Source organism: Harpia harpyja, chromosome 9 (assembly GCF_026419915.1).
Source record: "Harpia harpyja isolate bHarHar1 chromosome 9, bHarHar1 primary haplotype, whole genome shotgun sequence".
Taxonomy (NCBI): Eukaryota; Metazoa; Chordata; class Aves; order Accipitriformes; family Accipitridae; genus Harpia; species Harpia harpyja.
This window is the reverse complement of record NC_068948.1, coordinates 12,622,092-12,647,110: the sequence shown is the minus strand read 5'-3', so window position 1 is coordinate 12,647,110 and position 25,019 is coordinate 12,622,092. Positions and strand designations below refer to the sequence as shown.

The following is a 25,019-nucleotide window of genomic DNA, read 5'->3' as shown; positions in this document are numbered from 1 at the left end:
GAGACCGGGGCGGTTTCGCCTGCCTCCGCTTTCGCCGACAACCTCGTCCCCGCCGTTACTTTTATTTTCGCGGCAGAGGAAACCCGGACGCGCCCGCCGAGCCCCAAGGAGGGAGGTGCCGCTCCGCGCCCCGCCGCAGGGCGCGGACAGGCCGCCCCACCCCGCTCCTCAGCCCGCCCCCTCCCCACAGCCGGCAGCTCCTCCCCGCGCCGGCCTCCCCCGACCGCCGGCTGACCTGCCCACCGCCGCGCCCCTGCCCGCGGCCGAGCCCGGCGCCCCGGCTGCCGCAGCCCCTGCGCTCCGCCTGGCGGGGGCGAACAAAAGGCGCCGCGGCCGCCCCTTCCCCTCCTCTCGGCGGGCAGCGCCGGTACGAGAAGCCGCCGCCCCGCTGCAGCTAACCCGCGGCCCTCGGAGTGCCGGCAGGTATCGGCCCCGCCGGGGGCGGGGGGGGGGGGGATGCGGAGGGGAGGGGAGAGGAAGGGGAGGAGACGGGCGGACGGCGGAGCCGCCGCCAAGCAGGCCGCGCCGGGCCGCGCAGGCCGCGGCGAACCGCGCCTTCAGCGGCGGAAAGGCGGCGCTGTGTGGAGCTGCCCGCGCCCCGCAGGGCCCGCCCCGGCCGCCGGGGGAGCCGCGGCCCCAGGCCCGGCCCTCCTGCCTCCCCTTCCCGCCCTTGCCCAGCCCCGGGGGCCGCTTCCCTCTCCCCGACGGCCCGCGGCGGCTCAGGCGCGCTCGTCCTCGGCCGCCCTCTCGCCTGTCCGGCGCGCTGCCCCGCCGCCACCGACGGCCTTCCCCCCGGGCTCCCCGTCGTGCCCCCCCCCCCCCCCCCAGGCCCGGGCTGCAGCCGCAGAGCCTGCCGCCGCCCCAGGCCTCGCCTCGCCTGGCCTCACCTCAGGCAGCTGTGGGGACGGAGGCGGGATGTTCCCCTCCCGGCGCCCTGTCGAGGCTCTCCCCGCGTGTGCCGGCAAAAGCGTTCCCTTGGGCATGAGGCGTTGAGGAAAGCTGGCCGAGACTGGCAGTGCAAAGAAATAGCATGGTTATGATGACCGTCTTGCCTGTATTAATTAATTGTCAGGTTTTCTACAAACCAGCTATTTAAGAACAACTCGGGTAGATGCTCGCATAGTCCCTCCGTGTGTTTTCCCAGGCATGCGGGAAGGAGATGAAGCTAATCCACTGCAAAGGCTTTATAACAACAGAGTTGTGCGGTTGAGATGTATTTCTTGGAGCGTTACCGTTACCAGTCAGTTACACCAGTGGTAATGCAAATATCAGTGTTTGCACTCTGGGAATGGTAGCAGATTTTTGCATTCAGGGTGGGACGTCGTTGATTTTCAAATGTAGAATGGCAGGTTGAAGCAGTTTTATGTATGGACCATGCTCACAGAGCAGAGAGCACCTGGGAATTGATGGGGAGGACTAGCTGCTCTCCTTTTTGTCTTTTTTGTGATGTTCTCAAATTTTATGGTACTTTAATAGTATAAAACATCAAGGATTTTTTTTAACGTTGTCTCTCTAGTCTTTTATAGCACATCTTCTCTGGCATCATTTTTGCATCTTACAGCCCCCTTTTTCGGGATTTCCTGAAAGCCAAGATTTAAACAACTGACTTTCTATTTTAGGTGCCCAACTAAAATACCCTAAAAGGACTAAGTTTTCTTTGAAGGGTTTACACTTTTTTCAAAGAAGGGTAGCCTGGTGTGCATTTTGAGTCAAGGGCCAAAGGTGTCGGCAGTCAATGAATCGTTCTGAAAACCTGGACAAGAGTATGTAGAATTGTGAGCTTAAGCTTTACAAATTTAAGATAATGTTTTGTATACTTTCATTTGCACTCTTGAGTTGTAACAGTTTAAAAAAATCTTGCATTTTTGTAAGATACACTTCAACGACAGTATAGCTCTGTAAGTCAAAGTCTCTGAGGGCAGTAAAATATGGTTCTGTTTTCAGATATTTTATACAGTATTCAGTGAATGTTTGGGTAGGAAGATGCATTGCTTGTATGTGTCCATTTAGGAGTCAGACTGAAGAATAATGAATTAAAGTGACTGACATCATGACAACCATAAGACAGAGAAGGGTCGGAAAAGGCACGGAAGCGGATGACGATCAGCCTTCAGAGGAGAAGAATTTGAAGCCTGATGGGAAGATTCTGCCTGGTGGGTAAATGAAAAGTATTGTAACATTATGGCTTTTTAGTAGTGTGTAGCTTTTGGTATCTATCCTAAGCACAGGTTAGAACTAGGTATGTACCAAATACATTTTCATACTTGAATATCTATCACCAAAATTAATTGGATGAGACAGAGGGCATGCAGATTACTGCATGTCAGTCTCATCTTTATTTTAAAATCCTAACTTAAATTGGTGAGAAAAATTTTTTTTCAATTTAGTATCAGTGACACACTATCACATTTCATATAGTTATCGTAGGTTCTTGAATGAATCCCAGTTCAAATCATTGGTAACATAAAAGGATTTCAAGAACTCTGATGAGCTGTAGTTAAATATAAGCAGATTGCACATGAAATCTGAATTTAACTGCAAACCCTTGCTTTTTTGACTATAGGGCAGACTCGCTAAGTAAATTTAAAAGAGAGACGTTAAGTATCTTTATTCAAGGATCTGTTTAAGTAATGAAATACTGACATTTTTGTTTGGAATTATCTCTTTAGAGTTGGCAAAGTTTGTTGGGTTTGGGTTTTTTTAATTAACTTATTTTAAGGGATGTTTTGATCTAAATTCCAAATGTTTCTATATGTGCAATTTGGGTAGATGAAAAGAAGGTTACATTGTTGTTTCCACACAAGTACACTTAGGCTAAATACAAAATGGGAAAGTGATCATAGTTCTCATCCAGCCCAGCCCTCAGTTCCATTGAATTGCGTATTTGGTACCCATTATGTAGATGACGCATACAGGATGAAATAGCCATTCTAAAGATATAATTCCAGATCACTAAGATTCATATTAAGCCCTATATCAACATAAAAAAACCACCAAGACCTCTAAAAAACAGGAATATAAGAGTACGATAAATCAATTGAGCCACCTAGAAACGCAACCTTTCTTTCACATCATTCCATTTATAATCTTACTCTGATGTCAGCAGGAGGTCATCTGCAATTCAAAGCATGATACCATTATCCAAGGCTGCTTTGGCTGCTGTTCAGTCTCTTTGTGGGTATTTAGTGAGACTTCTGAACCTTCAGTGTTGTTTTTTACAACTACTAAGCAAATCCCCAAAAACCAGGCAGCAGTTTTAAGATGTTAGAAGATTTTTATTTCTTACTTTGTAATCTGTCATCCTGTATTGCCTTAATTAAAAAAGGTCCCCTGGAGGGTATTGCAATTTAGATTTACAAATTAGATATGGTATTTATCTAGATTTGTATATGATCGTGGTGTTCTTAAAATATAACTATATTTTACCAATTAAGGCACACCTTATTTCACTTTGCATGTTAATAAAATACTCTGAGTTTGCTATGTTAGAAAATAAAAAACACATCTCCATAAAGACCTTTTGAAACCATTTGTCCTGTTACCTACAGAGTATAAACTGTAGTAGCACAGGCAATGTATAAATGAGTTCCCAAAATTCTTTTAAGTTGAATTAGGTGTTTCACAGTTACAGAGTGAAATATTTGTCTTCCAAGGTCATACAGGTGGAAAGCTGTGGAATATACTCTCAATAACTGTTGGTGGAATTGTTGCCATCTCTCTCGGACTTCTTACTTCTGTTTATGTTGCTACACTGCATGAAAATGACCTGTGGTTTTCCAATATTAAGGTAACAGTATTTTTCAGAGTTTCATCAGTGCTTTCATAGAACATTAATATAAGTGTTAGTAGAAATTTCATTTATTTATGTGTTTGTCTTGTAACTTGCTCAAAAACATCGAATATTTCATTTTTTAACATTTAATTTTAAAAAAAGCTGTGCTTCCCACCGCTTTTTAAATACTTGATCATTTCTGTAAATAACTTTCCACAATTTTTCTCTACAAGCATTGCTACACGGCTCTTGCTTGAGTTGTAGCTATGGTTCTTCCAATCATTGATCATTATCTAGAATAGAATTTCAACAATCTACTATATGTTGCTCTATAATCATCTTTCTTTTATCCAAAACAATGCAAAACCAAACAAAAAACAGTTAAAACAAACAATATGCAAAATCTTGGCATACAGTTCGTTAATTGTATTTATACTGTGATCTTGTAATACAGTTTAGGCACAGTCTCTTACTATTCAATACTAATTTTATATAATGTTATCCTAAATGTGCAAACCTCAAAACATATTTCAGACATTCACCAATGTAAAACCAACCTCTATACTGTAGGAGAATTTTCATTCCTAAGATCCCGGACTGACTAGTTTTTTCCTAGAATCATTGCATGGGAAAATAATGCAGCTGTACACATATCTAAATTTAACCAGAGAAAAGAAACAGGTGAGTCATTTTCCTTTTAGATGCCTAAAATTCACTCCGTTAGGTCTTTGTATTACATTATTCAAGAGCACGTATATTTAATTGGAATACTTACATTGCTACATGTTCTTTCTGGTACTATGCACTTTTTCTGTCCCAGAAACATTTACATACCTGTAATAAAAATAGTTGGGACCAAGTGAAACAATTGCTGTTGTATTATACATATAATACTGTTTTGTACTCACTGTCATCTTCCTTTGAATATATGGATAGATTGTATATATATTGAAGGTACACCTTAAGTTTGCCTTTTCCTTCCAAAAGCAAGTGTTGATTCATTCCAAGGATATTGTATATTTCAAAGTACAAACAGGCATGGACTTGTGGCAATGTATGAACATAACAATACAGCATTTTTATTCTGTCAAACTGATACAGAGGGACACAAAGCTCACTGAGAGAAGCAAGTCTGTAGTTGCAATTAAGTTGCCCCCCGATGAATGAAATGCTCATCTTACTTGATAATTATTGTTTTCGTTTTAAGTACACTACAATGCCATTAGATATCAAAACTGAAATAAACCCCTCCAGATACTTCTAGTCTGGATTCTGTTCTCTGTAGCTCTCATTTCATCCTAAGAAGTTGATACGATAACTAGTAACATTGGAACATGAGCAATTTCAGCCAATTTGATGGAAAGATTCTAAAAAGCATTAAGTTCATCTACCAGCAGGTTAAAAGAGAAAGAGATGCAGATATTCTCTGATCTCACATTATACCTTCTTCAGTAAGATGTTAACTCCACCAGAGAATGCATGTGGCTACAGTGCTAATTTTAAACTGAAAACAACAGGAAAAGCTTTAATGAGATTTCACATATTATTAGAGATAAAATAACCAGTTGTAACACAGAGCCAAAAGTGATCAGGATTCATACATACTCTGACTTTTTGGAGCTATGAGTGTATACTGTTTGTGTTTTGCATGTATGCGCTCTCAACTTATGTTATTTCTAAGGATATCTTCCCAAATAGAAGGCTATAGCTCTAACTTGATTGATCAGACAAATGCAATTTATTTTGTAAACACTTGCGTCCCAAGCAAGATTCAAAGGTACTTTTAAAGGTTTGTTCTCAAATTGCTTATTACAGCTTGAGACCAAACAGGTAGTATCCCCTGCACTTCATTTGCAAATACAAAGAATGTTGGGGATGAGTCAAGTCTGATAAAATTTTCTGCAATTCTCTGCCAAGTCAGAACTGACTGTGCTCTCACTTTGATTAACACAAAGCTTTCTCAGGTTTTACTGTTAACTTAAAAAATACAGTCTAGGCTTGTTTTCCTGCCAGTATCCATATCAGAGCATTATAAGTGAGATAAGCAAGATAAGAAATCAAAACTGTATATTTTGATACATTTTCTCTTAACTAAGCAGAGAAAGAATACATGAGAATATACATGGATGAGATAAAGTTTAAAGAAAATACTGTTTTATGAGTAGTGTGTGAAGAGAAGACTGCACGTGAAGAGCCTGTGAAATTTCCTGTGAAGCTGAGACGGGAAGGCTCATCCTTATATCTATAAAACAGTATATAGACATCTCTGTGCCTATATGTATGAGTGGACATTGTAGTATCTCTAGATGTATGTATATATTTTCCAGCATTTCTGAACTGGCTAGTCTTATAATTACAGCACATACCATATACTAATAAACAAGAATAAAATACACTATGGTACAATCTGAGATCCTCAAAAATTATGTTGAAAATAAATGGAAAATTTGCCTTTTTTTTTCTAACATTGTATAGTTTTCTAAAAATTTTGAAGGAGAAAGTTTTATTTTGATGCGTACCCCAGCCCTAATTCTCAGAATGGAGGACTGTAGTCTAATACTTGGCACACAATTATTGCATGCCTTGCTTAATGAAGTGCAGAGGTTATTTAGTTGTATTTTATTTTTATTAAACATTACATATAGAAGAAATGGAAGCAATGCTAATACACATTCAGTGTTTCATTAACCCCCATGCCTATGAAACATAGTAACTTCAGTTACTCTGAATTGGCTGTAAACAGTGCAAATTTGGGGATTTTATGTTACTGAACTCTGACGTAAAAATTATTTAACAACATATTATCCCCCTGAACTTTTCCTTTCTTCCAATAAGCTACAGTTATTCAGATAGTAAGAATTCATACGCAAAAGGGTATGTATGGCTACTAAATTAATATAGTGAGATGTAATGGGAGGCTTGCCATTTTTGTACGTGAAGGTACTCTTCTCTTTGTACATCAGAAGGAGGTCTGCGGTGTTTATCTGAAACTTTTGCACTAACCTAGACAGAGATTTTTACACATACCATTTAGGTACAAAAGGTGGAATTTTTGTTCTGAAGACCCCATTGATATATGAACATCATGATTGCTTAGTTAAAAAATTGTGCAGTTTGCCAATTGTATGCAACCCTAAAAATTAAGAGAGTTCATTATGCAGAGTCATGATTCTTGACTTCTAAGTAATTGAAGTCACAACTTGCACATACACTTGTAGTGATTACCTTTCTGGAATTTCAATTGCAATTCATAGAAAGCCAGTTCAGTTTTGGGTGTCTTCCAGCAATGGTTCACCCAGCTAGAAAAACTGCTCTGTGGTTGTTATACTGTTTTCTTCTATTTTGAATACGGCTTTCAACAGTGCATTGATTTCAGCTGCTGTATTATGTGTGAATCTTGTTCTTATTTGCTAATAAATATGCCAGCTATTATAAATCCATGGTCATTGGAGAAAGATGTAATACTGTTTCCTTATCAGAAAAACTGAAAATGCAGATCTCGAAGAGTGGTTTATGCTAGGAAAGAGGTACATGATTGGTATTCTTTTTTTTTATTCCAAGACCTCCTGAAAGAACTATGAAAAAAAATGAGTGCGGAATACTGTGTCACATAGTCAGAAGCTGTGTTTGTGTATGCTTCCAACAGGGATCACAGAAGGTTATAATCATTTACCTTGGCCACACAATTTTGAGGAAAAAAGTTTGAATCTCTTCTCATAGGCATTAAACCAACAAAGATTTCTGTTTATAATGGTGACAGCCAAACCAGATTCCTTAGCCAAAAATTATTTCTCAAGTTTTCTGAAAACTTATTGCACTGCACATATAAAACAGCTGGTCTATATTCAGTAATTTTCAATAGCAGTTTAGTGACTACTCCTCAAGTATAGTATCTTTTCGGAACAGGATCTGCTATGAAAATAACAAAATGGGGGGCAGGGGGAAAATTGCATCACCTCTCCTGTCAGCTGTTGTATTGCTTGTTCAAATGCAAACTCTGAAGAAACCTTGAGCAGGAATGAGTCAAGGCCACATAGCAAATTAATACTGTAACACAAACAGGTAAACTTCAGAGCTTTCATTTGTTCATCATCACTCTGAGTAAGCATTTAGACTACTGTTACTGAATTTTCCTTTAGTAAAATTGCTGCTTGCAAGAAGTCAGGAATAAAAATATCAAATTTTAAATCTTTCAGACATGCAGGATAAGAATCCTGGGATTCCTTCTCTGAAGTGCGTATATTCTCCCTTTTTACATTTTGAATATAAAAGAAAGATGAAAAAAGGTGGGGAAACGGGTAGCCAGCTAATTAGAACTCTACAAAGTGAATGCGTAAGCCATAAAGAGAAGGGCAATCCAGTACTTTGGTGGTATTTTTCCAAAGAAGTACCTGTTGAGTAGTTACGGGTACTTTTACTCCGGATCAAAAGTCTGCTCTGAGTAGGAACCACGCCATTCTAAAAGATGGGCATGAGGTTAACCAGCAAAGAGACCATGCACAAGTATTAAATACGTTTGCTGAAGGCATGATTCACAACCAGGAACACTGATAGCAGCTGTGTATTGAGTTTCCATTTGTATGGTTGAGACTATTTTCAAATCTTTCTGATCTTAAATTGAACAACTTAAAAATATTTTCAATTACACAAATTGTGGTTTAGCTTTGTCAAAAAAGAAAAGTAACTGGAACTTTGCTTATGCTCTTTATAGAAAAACTCAACTCAGACTTTGCTTGCTCAGTATTCTGAATGACTTGGTTAAGGAGTTTGAGGAAACCTATTTTTTGCACTGCCCTTGAGAGGAAAAGTCCTTTGTATTTTGTTTTGAATGCTTAATATTGTTAGGATACAATTGCATAAATTGAAATCATATGCAGCTCTATATGTATCCTGGAGGATAGTGGTGGGTTTTGGTTTTTTTTTCCTTGGAACAGTGGTAACTTCTTTGTTAAACACTCACAAATTTAATATCCAGAAAGATAAACATGTGCTTTTGTAATGCTTACCCATAAGTCTGTATGTTTTTATTGACATGGAATACTAGGAAAACTATAAAGTGCTGTAGAACTGGAAAAGTATTGTGAGTGAATAAAACAGATGTTATCTTAGCATGAAACAGATGTAAAACTCACTAGTGTTTGTCTCATAAAGTATAGCATTTGGTTGAATACAGCTGGTGCCAGGATTACAAATTAATCATGTTTGAATGCATTTTTGCTGATTAGATCCCCCTCTGTGACTACTGTCTCCCCCTTAATAAATTCCAAATGTTAGCATTCCTTCTTTTTTCTTTTTTTTGTTTTGTATGACCACTGAGAATCAGCCACTTTTTAGTATTAGAAAACTTCAAAGTAGTGATGAATTTGAAACTAGAGCTCGTTCAAAATCCAGCTTTCTCATTTTGCTAAGTGTGTGGCTTTTGGTATTTAGTGCCAATGTCAGTTTCTTCTGCTGATATTATCATGATTTGTATGTTGTAGAGCAGCTGGAGAGTTTAATTGTGAACTTACATTGAATCAGATGCATTTTTATGTGTTGATTTTTCTCAGACCAGAACTAATATTGGTTTAGTTTGTCAACAGTTGACTTAAATAAAACACATGTTTAGAGATAAGATTCTATACTGGGCAGTAGAGGAGGGAGGAACATGATTTTTTATCTAGCTTTATGTTAGCTCTGAAATAGTATTGATTCTGTTCCAGCAAAAGAGATGGGACTGTATAAGAAAGACAAAAGTCTTGGGATTCTGTGCAAGGTTGCATTAACCAGAATGGCATTCATAAAAATATCAGAAAACAGTAACATTGTTATTTCAGTAATGTTCTTTTGTAAAGAAAGCTGAATTAATAAGATTATCTTTAGAAATCTCACTTAAATTTCTTAATGACTTGCTTGCATCACATACAGGAATCTCATTGGATTTTTCAAATCTGGTTAGAAATGTTTTCTAATTTACTGCTTATCAGAGATATTTGCTGGGATGTTTTTATATAAACTACTAAAAATATCACTAATAATGAAACAGTTTTGTACAAGATGCCTATTATTTCTCTTCAGATTGCTTGTTCATGCAGTCTTATTTTGTTCAAGTGTGGTCACCCAAGGCTCTGAATTTGTTAAATTTCATTAGGTCTTCACAACTAATGAGTTAACAAAAGGAGGTGAATTCCAAAGCAAAGATCCTGTACTGAGAGCAGTTTTTTCTAGGAGAGCTTTCATATCTCAGTAGATTCCACATGCTGCAATATCAGCCAGGAAAGAGGCACAGTTTGAAGTGTACCTAGTTTAAATAATTTGAACATTTTAAAATTAAAAATAATAACTTTAACTATACCTAAAAAAAGGTAAATAATCGCCTTTCCTTTAATCTATAATTGAAGTATGAAAGTGATGAACAGCTGGCTTCCTGCAAGAAACAGCATTTAATAAGTGGGAAGCAGCATACCCTGCCAGCTGAAATCTCAGAGTAGCTGAGACTAGCATTATGGGGCAGTCCCAAGTATGGCACACTGAATTAATTGAGCCTTAAGGTGGTAAAGCCATGGAACACTATGGGATATCTACATCTGGAAGAAAAGGTTAAATACATGGAGCAAGCATATGCAGTTTTAAAGTCCAGCTGTTGGCCACTGCACCTATCTAAACATTGAATATCACCAAAAAAATAGTAAAAGATCAAAAATGTTGCCAAACAGCATATCAGAATCACAAAAGGCATATACGTTTCCCCAGTTCACAGAGGCATTGACACCTCAGCCATTTGCCTCTCACCCTAATTTGTCCATGTAGTTTATCTTTACTTCAACTAAGTTGCATAGAATGCACTAACACAAAGACTCAAGCCACTGTATAGGTCAGTTTCCCTGGTGCAGCAAGAATTTCAGTTGAAGGCAGCTTCCTATTATTGTGAAAAGCAAATGGAAAGTGAATTTACTATTGAACTTTCACTTGCAGGAAGTCGAAAGAGAAATTTCATTCAGAACAGAATGTGGACTTTATTATTCTTACTACAAACAGATGATTCAGGCTGCTTCCATCCAGCAAGGTATTGTAAACTGTAAAGTAAGTTTTACTTCATGTTGCCAGCTGACTATTTTTAATACTTTTTCAAATATAGTTGAGAACAAGGAATACCATAACTGTGAAAGATAGTGTAACTATTGTACTGGAGACAGATTTATTCTGTTCATATGCCAGGGAGCCACTAAATTATGAACATAATAAATTTCATAGTGATACATTGGTTTCTGTGCCACACCTTCACATTCTGAAGAAGGCAATCACTTTGAGGGACAACTCTCATATCTGTTAAGGTTTCAACCTTGCTGGTTTATTCAGTATATTACTTTCATTTTTATTCTTCCCTTGTTCAATTTGAATTATGAACTATTTGTGGGAAGGGGCAATTTTTTTGCTATATGCCCAGACAGTAAGTGACACAATGAGCAGCTTCCAAGAAAGTCATATATGATGATGGGGTTTTCTGTGACAGTCTCATGTTTCCTAGATACTTAACTATTGCTCTCTAGCAATTTTGCTTACACTACACATTTGTCGATATTAACATCACCTGTGTTCAAAGTAGTGATGAGAATGGTTCTCAAGATCCAGTATGTACCACAGATTCTATGCTAGGAATGTAAGTGTAAAAATAAATGTTTTAGTCATTACTAAATACATAGTATTTGAATTAGCACTCTGAGCCACATTTGAAGCAGGGAAACTGAAGACCTCAGAAGGTCATGTTGATTCAGAGGTAATGTGATCTGAATCCTTGACTCCAAGCTTGCGGTTTTTGATGAGACATCCTAAAATACCTTTGAAAAAGTTATTCACTGTTCAAATGAAGATGGAGGGGGAAAATGACAATCTCCTATTTCAATTTCTCTTTATCGTTAAGGTTTACATGGTTTAGTATATGACAATAAAACTGAATCTGTGAGGACAATTAACATACTTGAAAGAATGAATGTTTACCAGGAGGTGTTTCTCAGCATTCTGTATAGGATTCTTCCAATTCAGGTAGGCATTTATTTATGGCTTTAGATTGTAAGTGCATTATGAAGATTGCGCAGTGAACCATAGCTCCCCTTTTTAGTTATTTTCTAATTAGAAATATTCCTGATACCTTTTTAATTTGTAAAACCAAAACCTAATTCATATTAAGTGTAATCCCCCCATGAGTGTTTTATGTCAACATCAGTATTCTTGTGTTTTACAGCAATACCTAGAGCCCGTTTATTTTTATATCTACACTTTGTTTGGACTTCAGGCAGTTTATGTCATTGCTCTGTATGTAACAAGCTGGCTTCTTAGTGGAACATGGCTTTCAGGGTTGTTGGCAGCTTGCTGGTATATTACAAACAGGTAAGTGAGATTAAACATTTGATCTTTCTAAAATTGTACCTCATGTCAAAGGTAAGGCATTAAACCTTCAAATGCGTGATTAACTGGACAAAAAATGAAACTATAAGGCCTCTCTTCAGATTAGCCAGAAAATGGAAAAAAAAAATGTTTAAATAATAAGCAAATAATAATAAATGAGCTGACATAGCAGACTAGAATTTTAAAGTTTCAAGAAGTTTGAGTAGAAAATTTTGGCTTAAATCGTTCTCTGAAAGTGGACTACATCTTTCAGATGTGTCTGGATCTCCAGATGATGCACCCTGTCTACTCCAGCCTAGGATCCCTTAGATGTTAAAGACACCTGCATATATGCCCTTCAGGTCTCCTCACTGCCCCACACCCAATCTCCAGGGATTCCTTCAACAACCTAAGATCATCAGAAGTTCAGCTTCTCTGGTCCCTTATTCCTGTAGACATCTCCTGCGCTAAGACTCACAGAAAAAAGATGGTAATTGAGCTGTTCTAGTGCTTTATCACTTGAAGAATTCTCAATTTGGAGAGAAAAATTGGAAGAACTGGCTTCAGGCCAGCAGTAAGCTGCTGGCATGAAGCTAAGACTCATGATATAGGCTGTTACCTGTAACTTAGGAAAATAAAAGTACCGTGTCAGTTCTATCAAAACTGTTTGATATGTTAATCAGCAGCTGTAAAGAACTTGATCTGCAAGCGTGTCCCTTACAGAATAATTAGAGGTATATCGTGGTAAAATGTTTCTTTCTCCTAAGATAAAAGGAATTAAAAAATACATGCAATGTGTAAGATAAAAGGAATTAAAAAATACATGCAATGTGTAAGATAAAAGGAATTAAAAAATACATGCAATGTGCAATAGTTAACGTTTATTTCATGAGGTCATCTTTTCCATGTACAGAATATTTGGAGCAGATTTGTTTTGTCCCTCTTTCTAATAATTCATGGACGATGGATGCTTGTTATCCTTTATGCAAATAGACTAAGTACATGGAATTGATTTGGATAATGACTTTCTGTCCAGCTGAAGTATGTCTGAGGCTACTGAGTAGCTCCATTTTAGAAGTTTTCTTCATCCAGCTAAGCATGTCTTAGATGTGTTGCTTACTTTCCTTTTTAGCAAACATTTTCTCTACACAATAAACAAGGGAAGTATTTTTTGGTTTTAACTTTCAATTCTGGTTTTGTAAATGTTTGCACTTTGAGGAACTTTTACTAACTTCCATCCCATGCGTTTTATCTTAGAACATTCAAAAAATGACCTGAAGTTCCTACCCAGTTTAGCGGTATTCAGATCCAACACACTGGGATCACAGTGAATAAATTGATACCTATTTATTCTTACATGTGCTTTTTGTAAACCAAAAAATGAAGTAAAATTACCTGTGGTGTGAAAACTCCACATGCTCGATTTAGGGAGTGGTTTTATTTGGGGGTTTGTTTGTTCATTTTTATATTACCCAAGCTGTGCTTCGTAAGTAAGACTTAATCCATAGTATAAGTTTTTTAACAGTATGTGAAGCTAAAGTACAACATTTGAGGTACAGAAACAGTGGATGAGTTGCAGAACCTTCACAATGATGTTTTTTCAGAGCCAGGCATGTTGAAGGAACTAGAGTGTGGAGCTTCCATTTTTATCAATAAGTAGTTAAGATACCACAAAGGTGCCTGTCATTGCAACCTCTCTGTCACCAAGCTGGTGTTTTATTTGTTTTAATTTTATGAAACTCCATTTGTTTTGTACAGAATAGATACTACAAGAGTAGAATTCACCATTCCTTTAAGAGAGAACTGGGCACTACCATTCTTTGCTGTTCAGATAGCAGCCATCACATACCTACTCAGAACTCATTTACAGCCTGTTCAAGAAGTGAGTATTTCTAATAAGTATGAAACAGTAAAATTAGTATCAGAAAACTGTCTATAAAACTTAGGACAAAATACTTAATAAGCATTTATAGCAGTGGATATATACACACAAATCACTTATAATGTTGAAAACATTAATCACATGAACCCTCTCAATTTAAATGTAGTTGAAATACAAAGGAATACATATGCTCAGCATGGAAAAATAAAAAGGTAAGCTCTAAAGAGTACAAGACAACAGTACTGCGTATTTAAGAACATAAGAGACTAACACAAAGTGGGCAGGAGAAAAGCTTGTAAAGCACAAGGATTAAAGATTTTCTCTTGATTTCATTTGTTTTACAAATATAGAAGGTTGTCTTGATCTGCAAGAATAAAAGCAAATTGGTGATACAGTTTCTTTGACAAACAGTTGTTAAGTCATTACTCCTCAATTTGTTCAAATACCTGCTATGTATAGCATAGTAGAACACGTATTGCATGTTAATCTAAGGGCTGAAACTATTTGGGATCTCACCATATTCTTGCAAGTGGTATTACAATGATAAAATACAGGCATAAATACAAGAATGTGTAACTCTAAAAAAAATGTTCATTATCCTCCAAGCAGTTATTGCAGTTAGAAAACTCATATTAATGTTTTTAAAAATGGATTTAAAATAAAATGAAATTCAGGTGAGTTTTGGTTTGTTTTGTTGGGGGGCAGGGGGGTTGTTTGGTTTTGGGGTTTTGTTTGTTTGTTTGGGGTTTTGGGGTTTGTTTTTTAATGAAGCAAACTGTAAAGTTAAATAAGACTTCTTTCACTCCTTCCAGAGATTGACACTTATGGCTGTATTCATAGCAACGTTTCTCTTTAGCCTGACTTGGCAATTTAATCAGTTTATGATGCTGATACAAGCATTGGCATTATTCATACTGGACTGTTTTGACATGCTTCCCACAGCAAAGGTAAGATCATGTTTGGAAATAACCAAACTTTTTTTCTTTTTTATCATAAAGGTAACAATTTTGGAGATATTTTACTAACCAGTGGCCTGGATGCCCAAAGTAATACAGATTACACACTGTGCTGCTTTGTGCTTTTAAGTAATCACAGTGTATATACTGCAAGTGTAAACACGAATAATCAAAACACCACCATTTCTGATTTTTTTTCAGCTGATTTTATTTCACTTTACGAAATTCACTTCGATTGTTTAATTTTTGTCTGGTTTTGTTTAGACACAGGTATGTTTTGACACTATTAATGGATTGCTTTTAAACACCATCATAACTGTTGATCTAATACTACAGCTTAAGCGTGTCCTCTGGAAGTGGCCAGAGAAAGAAAAAAATGTAGTACAAGAAATACTTGTCTAAGCTGAAGTCCTAACAATGTATGAATTTTGCCTCAAGTATTGTGCATCCTTGTTTGAAAGTTAGATGTAGGAACTGTACTATAAAGGGAAGGAAGAAGATAGACCAGATTCCTCATGAGAAGCAGTTATCTTTTGTAAATTGAAATTCACCACAAAATAACAACATTGTCACTGCTATGTTGCTAAACTGAATGAGCCAAAAAGTAAAACAAGTGTTACCAGGAAGGTAAGGGATCATTTACAGTCAATCTTAGGAAATAGAAATATACTGTAGAAGATGAAAACATTGTCTTTGAATTTAATGTCAGTGTGAAATTCTATGGAGATAGTTTTTAGCCCTTGTAAAAGCTTACAATAGTTGAAAAAGGTTCTAACTTTCCTTTAAGGAAGTTTACAGTAGGATGACGATTAATTCATGTTAATTTCATTTTAATTTTGAAGCAGACTGGAATATTAGTGATTGTATTAATTTAACTGAAAATTGGTATGGTGGCTGCATATCAAAATAAATGTGGTTTATTTAACAGTTTCTAAACTCTTCATTGTATGTGTAAATGTAAGCTGAAGTTAGTAATTTATGTGACTAATCAGCTACCTTCAAAAGTTGGCAAATTACCAGCTTCATCCTGAATTATACTAAGATGGACTTACTGCACCACTCTTATTGCATATTAATTTTCCAAAAAGTGCTACTTAAAACTGTTGCAGTTTGTTGGGCCATTTGATACTGACTTACACCACTGCTGTAACACAAGACTAAACTCAAGATCTTTGTGTCAGGTAAAATTTATGTTTTGGTACCACTGCATCAGAAAATCAGCTGGTGTTTAGTGTTTGCATTCTGTTGAACATTTATAATAGTTTAGCATAGCTCAAAAAGGACTTTACTAAACTATTATAAAAGTTAGAGAAATCAGCTAATGTTTGATTGCTGAACTGCACTGAGCCATAACTCTTCAGTCATAAAGACATAATAGAGGCTACAGAAACACTTCTTTTACTAAAGAAAACACAAAACATCTTCCAAATATTAAGTAATTAATATTTTCCTCACACTACAGTTAACTCATCTGCTTTATTATAGCGTCAGGCTTCCCTAGGTATAAAATAGGTATAAAATATTAACCTAACTCGTTCAGGACATAAATACAGAAAGCATATGGTAATGGCTCTCAGTGTAATGATTTAGTGCAAGATGATACATTTTTTGTAAAAATTATGTTGAAATAAATTATAAAATGTATTCAGAGAAAAGCAGCTATGACTGTAAAGTTTTGTAGACATAAAAATATCGTTATTGTTACAGGTTATGTGGCTCTATATCATTCAGATTTCTGGATTACTGCTAGTCTGTGTCCTACAGTTCTTTAATTCTATGATTCTTGGATCATTACTTATAAGTTTTAATGCTTCTGTCTTGATAGCAAGAACAATCCAGGTAGGTACCAAAATATTTTTGTGGTACTAAATAAAGAGTGCGATATATATATATGGATGAGTAATTTATATGCATTATAATCTGAAATTACTAATACTAATTAGAGGAACTACTATAGCGTAAAGCAACAAAAACATTGCATGATCAAATAATGATTTCAATTACACTAACTACAGCATAAGCAAGCACATCAGACACCGTAATTCTGTGATTGCTGTTAACATTTATGATTGTGCAAGCTGCAGTTTGGATCCTGAAAAGAAATTGCATAAACGGACTTTACACCTGTTTCAGCAGAACTTGTCTTGGATTTATGGTTCTGTCTCCAACAAAACATTCTGTGAGAACTAGGCACATGTCAAATTCAGTTTACTGAAATCTATTGTTTATTTCAAAGATTAGGATTTTTTTCCTGTATTTACAGTTCTCTCTTCTTCTGATGCTGGCATTGACAACAGCCTCTAATGAGCATATATGAACTTACAGGGCCATTCCTGCTGTCTCTCACTCGTGACCTTTTAAAATCAGGACTGTGGTTTTTTATAGTTAGACAATGTCTGCACCTATTCCAAGTTGCCTGTAAGCAGCCAAAGAACCATTCTCAGATCTGGAGCTTTGAACTGGAAAACTGCTCAAAATCCTATCAACTGACAGTTAGAACCAGAAGACACCTTTGCCACATTGAGGTGGAAGGTCTAATGAATAGATACTTCAAAAGGCACACAATACTATTGAAATTAGGGGAATCTTGGAACATAACCACAGTTGCACTGTGTGCCAGCAGTTGTATAAATATAATGACACCACCTCTGAAGGAGGGCTGTTTGGCTAGTTAAACTCTGCCAGATCAATATGCTGGGGAGTTTTCATGATGTTGTCCCTGCAGTTTTGTGGAAGAAGTATATCTTCATTCTGGATACTTGGTTTTGTATACATTTTTGCTTTCATCAACCTAATACAAATTTGATCCTGATCAGGCCTAGCAGATAAGCTATTTCAAATAGTCTGTGTTGCTTTTGTTCCAAATACATACAAAAAAGTACTGAAATACTAATACTTTCCTCTTTCTAGAAAAACCTAAAAAAGGGCGGCTTGCTTAATAGGCTTGGGAAACTTATCCTCCATGTACTATTAGTCTTGTGCTTGACTCTTCTAATAAATAAATTTATCAAGGTAAGCAAATAATTTTTAATATAGAAACTTACAAATGTGTTACATTAAAAGGTATTTGTTAATTATCTACAGTAATATCATTAAATAAAAATTGCAATGAGACTTCACTGCATTTCAGAGACTGCATTTTAGAACTGGAAGATCATTTTACTAATCTTGGTGTATAGATTTTAAAACATATTCTTAAAACGTCATAAATTAACACAAATAATTGAATATGTATTCGTAACTTGAAGTGCACCTGTAATTTTATAACAAGTGTAGACTTATACTGCATTCTGATATTGCTAAGCATTTGCAAAGTTTTTCATTGAATTTTCTTTTCAATAAATGCAGTTAAAAATGAATACTCATTATAAAAATGTTGTACACCATACCATGCTTTTAGTTGCTTCTTGTGCATGGAGATATCTGCAGACATTAGTGACAGTAACACATTTTCTGCTTTTGAGTTTTAAGTCTCTTCAAAAGATCTCTATCAACAGATTAAAATTTAGTACACTTGGAAATTAAAAGTATCACAGTAAGATACAATAGGTCATTGAAATAAAAAATACAGTTAAAACCAACTTGTCCTGGATAATCTTTATCTGTAAGTAAGAAACTAACCCTAATAGATATTCTAAAAATTAAGTAACTTGCCCTTTGGACCACAGGACCATAATTACAAACCAAATGTTTTTTTGATTGCAGAGCACCTATTTCAGTAAGCCTGTGTTGCTTAAATCATGAAAAAACTGTTTACTGTGTAAAGCTTGGGGTTTTGATACTTAAAATATAATTCCCTTTCTTTTTCTCCCTTCACAGAAAATTCTTAATCTTGAGTCAGATGAACATATATTCAAATTCCTGAAAGCAAAATTTGGATTTGGGGCAACAAGGTATGATTTACCTGCAATTTTACTGTTTTGTATGACTTCATTAAGTGAAGCCTGCAGGTTGTTCTCATTTAAAATCTTGGTGATAAATCATGTATTTTTACCTCATGTTTATGTCATACATTTTCCTTCATGATAATCTGCACAACTATGGCTTTATAATTGCTTGGAAAAAAACACCCAAAACTTTGGTCCTTTTTGACATCAAGTTATGAAATACATGATGACAAGGATTATTCTTTTTTCTTTAGAGATTTTGATGCTAACCTGTATCTTTGTGAAGAAGCTTTTGGTTTACTACCATTAAATACTTTTTCAAGACTCTCGGATACATTACTTTTTTACGTCTACATATTTGTTCTCTTCTTTATGACAGTAGCAGCTGTAATCATTGCCTTTTGGAACCTCAGGTAAAATATGTTTTAAAAATAATTCACGTTTTTATCAATTTTCTCTTCTTCAACAGGCTAAGGAACTGACAGTTTAATACAGCAGCATACAGTATTACCTTCCACAGGTACTAAGGAAACAGTAGGACATACAATAGAGAGATCAGGCAAAATAAGTAACTTCCTATTAAAGCTAAAAATGTAAAGGATGTAACGAGACTAAACAAAGAAAAATTATTCCCTAGATTCCTTCAAGCTCTTTTGTTTGCTGTTGAGGTTTTGCAGTATGTGTAGGGTTGTTTGGTTGCATTTTTGCGGGGGGAGGGGAAGCAGAGAAAGGGTGTCTTTATAGAAAACAACATTAGGTTCTTTAGTTCATCACATTTTCCCTGTGCAAAGCACTCCCAATCAAGGATTTCCCTGGTGGTATCCTCAAACGCCCAGAAATGAGCTGGCATAGTCTGTGCTGAACTTCCTGTGATATGTGTGAAGAAGCAGGGGTGGTAGACTGCAACTGTGCATCACTGCTGCCAGTTCCCATAGCTAATCTGTAGGATTTGGAGGAATTTACAGGACACTAGAAGATTAGTACTGAACTGCTATTTGAAATAAAAGTAAATGGTTCACTATGGACCTCTCAGTTTTACATTTACAACCTGGACAAAAGTTAGAAGGGATGATATCAAACTTGATTAAGCAAAATTTCAAGGAGTGTCATGTAACTAATGCCACTCACTGTAGATTTTACAGAAAACAGGATAAAAGGGGTAGAGAGGGAGGAAGAGGGAGAGGATCTAAGACATTCTGATTCTGAAACTCTTATGATAATTGTGAAGTCATAGGCATCTGTAAGGCATTTTGGTACTATTCAACCAGCCTCTTAAAATACTTACTGCACTGATCAATTTTAAAAACAAACAAGACTCTGCAGCTCTTATTTTCTGTAATCCTAAATGTAATCCCAAACACTACCCTAATTTTTAACACTGCCCAGTTATCTCAATTATCCCCCACCTGGAAAAACAGGGGAAAAAACCACACATTTAAGCAGCTTCTGGTTTTTTTGATCAGCCCTCCACATACATTCACAAGACTAGCCACATCAAGCAATAACGAGTCCTTTCAACACCTCTTTTCTGTCAGCTTATTTCCAATCTACGGCTTCAGTAGCATCCAGATATACCAGCACAGCCTCACAAAACACAGTTAAGTTCTTCACTCTCATCAAAAGCCCTGTGAAGCCTGTGGGAGTAGCTGCTTCAAGCAGTGAACCAGGCATGCCTTTCTGTAAACAATTTTATCTCATTCTAAAACAGCTCATTTAAACCCATTGCATTTCCAGAAAACTAGACATGAAAATAAATACCTGATGCTGCATCAAGTTGGCACTGTCAGTCTTAATTATATCATAAATATAACAGAAGATTGTGGTCTGATAGCGGTAGTATTGCTCTTTAGCTTCAGAAGGATTAAATGGTTTTTAAAATACAGACAACTGTATGAAATGTGTTACAGAACTAAATGTAACACATTTTATTTCTTCTGTTTTAATTAGTGGTTCAAATCAAGTCCAGTTCATGGAAAAAATGGAAGAATGCACAGTAACGCTGAAGCCTGATGCTGCTTACAACTTAATTCACACAATTCTTTTTGGATGTCTGGCATTAAGCACAATGAGGTATGTTTTTTTTAATTTTACTAAAGGCTTTTTTAGACAGTTGAGTATATTTTGATAAGAGTGTAAAGTACGCTGACCACAAACTGATAGGGTCATGAACCTTCTTTCTCTCCCTGGTTTGTTTCTGCTTGTATACTGAGGCATTTCCCAAAATCCTGCCAAAAAGAATGTTTGGAAGTTTGGGAGCAGAGATGTTCTCAAAGACACCTAACCCAATTGCAAAGTCAATCTTTTACTCAGTTATTTCAGAGTTCTGAAAGTCCAAGAATGCCGTGTTCAGAATTTCTCTTAACATAATCAGTCTCATCAACATGGCTTAGCAGAGCTCCAGATGATCAGCAAAAACTTGTCTGTATTCTTCCAGAATGAAGTACCTCTGGACATCCCACATGTGTGTATTTGCATCTTTTGGCCTGTGCAGTACGGAAGTATGGAAACTTACCCTGAAGTGTATTCATCTCTACACATCACAGAGGGTTAGCACTATACTTACAGCATTTCATGAAATTTGGTTTTGCTCCATATCTAAACAAAATCAAGACTCAGAATTCTAAGACATCTGAAATGAATATTGTTTGTAGCCCTCTTAAACTGGATATCTCTGAAGTACAATTGTATAAATTTAGTAAGTAAAATATATTTTCTAGTGGTTTATATATTAAACAATTCCATTTGGATACACTAGATGGCAATATAGATGCAGCTATGAAAAATAACCACAATTTTACTAAAAAAGTCTTAGTCACCATATTAGAGAAATCATCAGGGGTCTGAGAAGACCTTTACAGTCTGTTATACTGAATGATACAGTGTTTTCCACTTTGTAGAAAATAGATTTTAGTATACAGATATAAATCCATCATTTGTGATGGGTCTGTAGTAAGGGTTTTACTTGAAAACAAAATCAGTATATGGTCTTAATTCAAACTCGGTAAATTCCACCATGTGATAAATATGTCAGATATCAATACATTAAAAATTAAGTCTATCCAAATAAATATATCATCAGAATAACCAATATTTTTTTTTGCGATTTCTCTTAGACGCGTGTGATTAAGTATTCTGTACCAATAATGACTTTATTATACATTTCATATAAGGTAAGAAATTTTTTCTCTCAATGTTTTGGCATTTTTTTAGTTGCATGAAATTTTCCTTTTCTCTTAAAGGGTTGTTGTTTTATAAATAATTACATACAAGATTTGTAGCTGAATTTTAAAAATGGGGATAGACCACCTGAAATGCAAGTACCTTTATGCATATGAAATTGTATGCGAAGGGTTCATTTGATCCAAAGTAGTTGTTCATAGATACAAATGTTTGATTGTATGTGTAAGTTACCAGGTGTTATTTAAATGCATAATTTTATGGCAATAAAAGTTGTCTGGTTTGGTTTTAACTAAGTTGCAGATAAGATGCAGATTGTTAAATTGTGTAATGATTCATTGTAGGAGCAGAAATAATCATGATGTTCTATACTGCTGTGCCTCATCTCATGTTTTAAAGTACAGAATTGTTAAACTACTCAAGTACTTATGTTACTTCAGTCTGTCCCAGAAACAATGATTATTATGGTCAAATGTTTAAATGTAAAAACATAAAACATATTTAAAATAATAACATGTACAAGATTATTAGTCTGTCAGTCTGTCATAGTAGTGAGATTTACAACATTAATTTAATGGGCATACCATTCTTTTAATCTGTATTTACAAAGACAAAAAAATTCAAATGCTACTTTGATGAAGAAGTTATTTCTGCAATACCTAGCGTGAGATGAGAGTATTTCTGTTAAATAATTAACTTCAGAGAAACTCAAGGTGAATTTCATTGCTAAAGTTAAAGAGGCAGTAGTAAAGCATAACAGTTAAGAAAGCTGCTAATAGAGTTCACTCTGGAAGTCTGTTCCCCCCTTTAAAACAGTGAAATGAAAAGTCAAAAAAGACTAACAGTTTGTTTAGTAGTTACACTGAGGTACTCCACTTAAATTTTCCTGTTATTCTGCTAGAGGATTTTTAGGATTTTTTTTTTACATTGGTATGCTGGTTAGGCAAGTCATTCACCATTTTTGTCATCTCTGAAAATGATAGAAATAATGCCATTTCTTCTGACATGGGTGATGCCAAGAGCACGGCATTCTAATAGTCTAATGTGACAGATCAACTAGGAATAATTTTCCTCCCATTCTTCATAAGCAGATGTGAAGTTCCTAAATCCTGTCAGATTCAATTCTGAAGTCAACAGAAGTTAACTGATTTTTACAGGCTTTAGATCAGTCATTAGTTGCGCTCAGTCTGCCTGAAAAGCATCATTTTTGTGTTTCTTCTAAATATAGGAAATAGTTTTTATTGACATGAAAAATTTTTCAAAGTTCTTAGTGGGAATAAAGAAATACATCACCTCTCAGTATTTTTTGGTCTTAAGTCAGTTCTTGCAGTTCAGCTACCAGAGGAGTGGATATCTTTATGTGTGTGTCTTTTCTGCAAAGCTGTAGGAGTTAGTGAGCATTCAGGAAAGAAGCCTACCTGACAGACAGATAAAACTTGTCACCAGATTCCTTGGTGCTGGTCAGAATAAAAATCCTTACAGAGAGAGAATCAGAAAGTATCCATTGCTTCTGTGAGAATGTGTTTATATATTTTCTCTCTAAAACCTTTAGAAACAAACTGACAGTGCAAGTAGATTTTGATAACAAAGACTTAATTATCTTTCTCCTTTCCAGATAAGAATTTATCTTATCATGCACTGTGACTGCTCAGATTGCATGAGCAGCTTGCATTTTCACCACAAAGTTAACTGGTCATCGTGGCTAGTTTTCTTGAACTAGTAGTAGGACAATTTTATATTTCATTACCTGTTATGGTTATGTTTGTCAGAAGTGCGATTCTTTAGTGCAGTTCCTCAAAATAGGAGTTTTATGGGATTATTAACCTAATCCTCAATAAGCTAATGAAAGCCTCTTTTGAGGCATGTGGTTACTACAGTCCCAAATACATCACTTGAACAATAGTTTATTGAGATACAGATGCAGCTACAATGCTAGCTATCTTTCAGATTTCAGGTACAGTATGTTTTAAGACCTATAAGACATCTGTATTTCTATTTACATGTTTTCTTCATCAGTATAGCACAAACATCTTTTAGATAAAGTGCTGAAGTATTTCTGTGCATACTTCAGCAGTGCTGCAGATAACACAACTCGTATATAACACAGTACTAAATATTATTTAAGTTTCACTTCATGCTCTTTATAGGTAGATTTCAGCTCTATCCGTGTCCATTGCATTTAAATTCTCAACAGAATAATACCCATTGATTTGTGTTTGTATGTCAGGCATTCCTAAATAAATTGTTGGTACTTAAAATTAGTTCCTGAGCTTCAGCAAATCTGTAGTTCCTGGTTTTGCCAAATAATCTTGATTTTTCTTTACTAGTAAACTATCCATTCATGTAATTTCTCAAACTGCATTTTTATCTTCATCACGGCCAAGTCCTTTTGCTCCAAACATATACATTTATTACAGCACATAGCACAATGTATACCAATGATCTGAGCAGTCTTCGGCTATACTGAAGAGCTCCCTGTGTGTACTGTATGTATTTATCCTTTAAACCTAAAGTTTGTAAGCTTGACAGTCTGTAGAAGAAATGACAAAAGAAAATGTCTTGTTTATTTTTATTTGTAATTTCTAATCCTGTTTCTCTAAGAAGATTCTTAACTTTCATTATTAGGCCAACAGTAAATATAAATAATGTAGTAGTACTTGCTTTTCACTTATACTCAGAGGCCAAAGAATTAGTGCTTATACTTTTTTAACTCAAAATAAGTGTCCCTTGTATCTGAGAAGTACTGAACTCCCATAATCATCAGTGGACTGTTCAGCACCTGCCAAGTTTGTGGCTAGCACAATTGTCTAACTCTGGACTTTCTAGCTAGAATGAAAAAGATGGGTTGTTTGTGGGGGAAAAGCTGCAAGCTTTTAAAAATCTCTGGGTTCTTATCACACCCATTGAGTTAAAAATTGTCAAGTGTATATCCTCAATATATACATTTGTGGATAGTAACTATTAATAAATCAAAGTACACT

The 25,019-nt window shown here is 36.1% G+C and overlaps 1 protein-coding gene across 10 annotated transcripts in view; it reads left to right on the top strand.

The window, feature by feature from the left end:
* The first annotated feature begins 211 nt into the window (after positions 1 to 211).
* DPY19L3 (dpy-19 like C-mannosyltransferase 3) overlaps positions 212 to 25,019 on the top strand; it is a 39,520-nt gene continuing 14,712 nt past the window's right edge. For 3 of the 10 annotated variants that reach the window (XR_008236502.1, XR_008236501.1, XM_052795747.1), the window contains exons 1-14: positions 823 to 2,153; positions 3,654 to 3,787; positions 10,727 to 10,817; positions 11,673 to 11,794; positions 11,994 to 12,139; positions 13,895 to 14,018; positions 14,831 to 14,965; positions 16,682 to 16,813; positions 17,885 to 17,986; positions 18,794 to 18,867; positions 19,116 to 19,274; positions 20,809 to 20,931; positions 21,296 to 21,407; positions 21,975 to 22,031. Coding sequence is in view for 8 of the 10 variants with exons in the window: in XM_052795747.1 (XP_052651707.1) it covers positions 2,051 to 2,153; positions 3,654 to 3,787; positions 10,727 to 10,817; positions 11,673 to 11,794; positions 11,994 to 12,139; positions 13,895 to 14,018; positions 14,831 to 14,965; positions 16,682 to 16,813; positions 17,885 to 17,986; positions 18,794 to 18,867; positions 19,116 to 19,274; positions 20,809 to 20,931; positions 21,296 to 21,407; positions 21,975 to 22,031 (1,614 nt within the window). In the remaining 2 variants the exon portion in view is untranslated. Of the gene's footprint in view, positions 424 to 822; positions 2,154 to 3,653; positions 3,788 to 10,726; positions 10,835 to 11,672; positions 11,795 to 11,993; positions 12,140 to 13,894; positions 14,019 to 14,830; positions 14,966 to 16,681; positions 16,814 to 17,884; positions 17,987 to 18,793; positions 18,868 to 19,115; positions 19,275 to 20,808; positions 20,932 to 21,295; positions 21,408 to 21,974; positions 22,032 to 25,019 lie in introns of those variants that run through there. The other 7 variants (XM_052795739.1, XM_052795740.1, XM_052795742.1 and 4 more) reach the window with 7 other exon arrangements.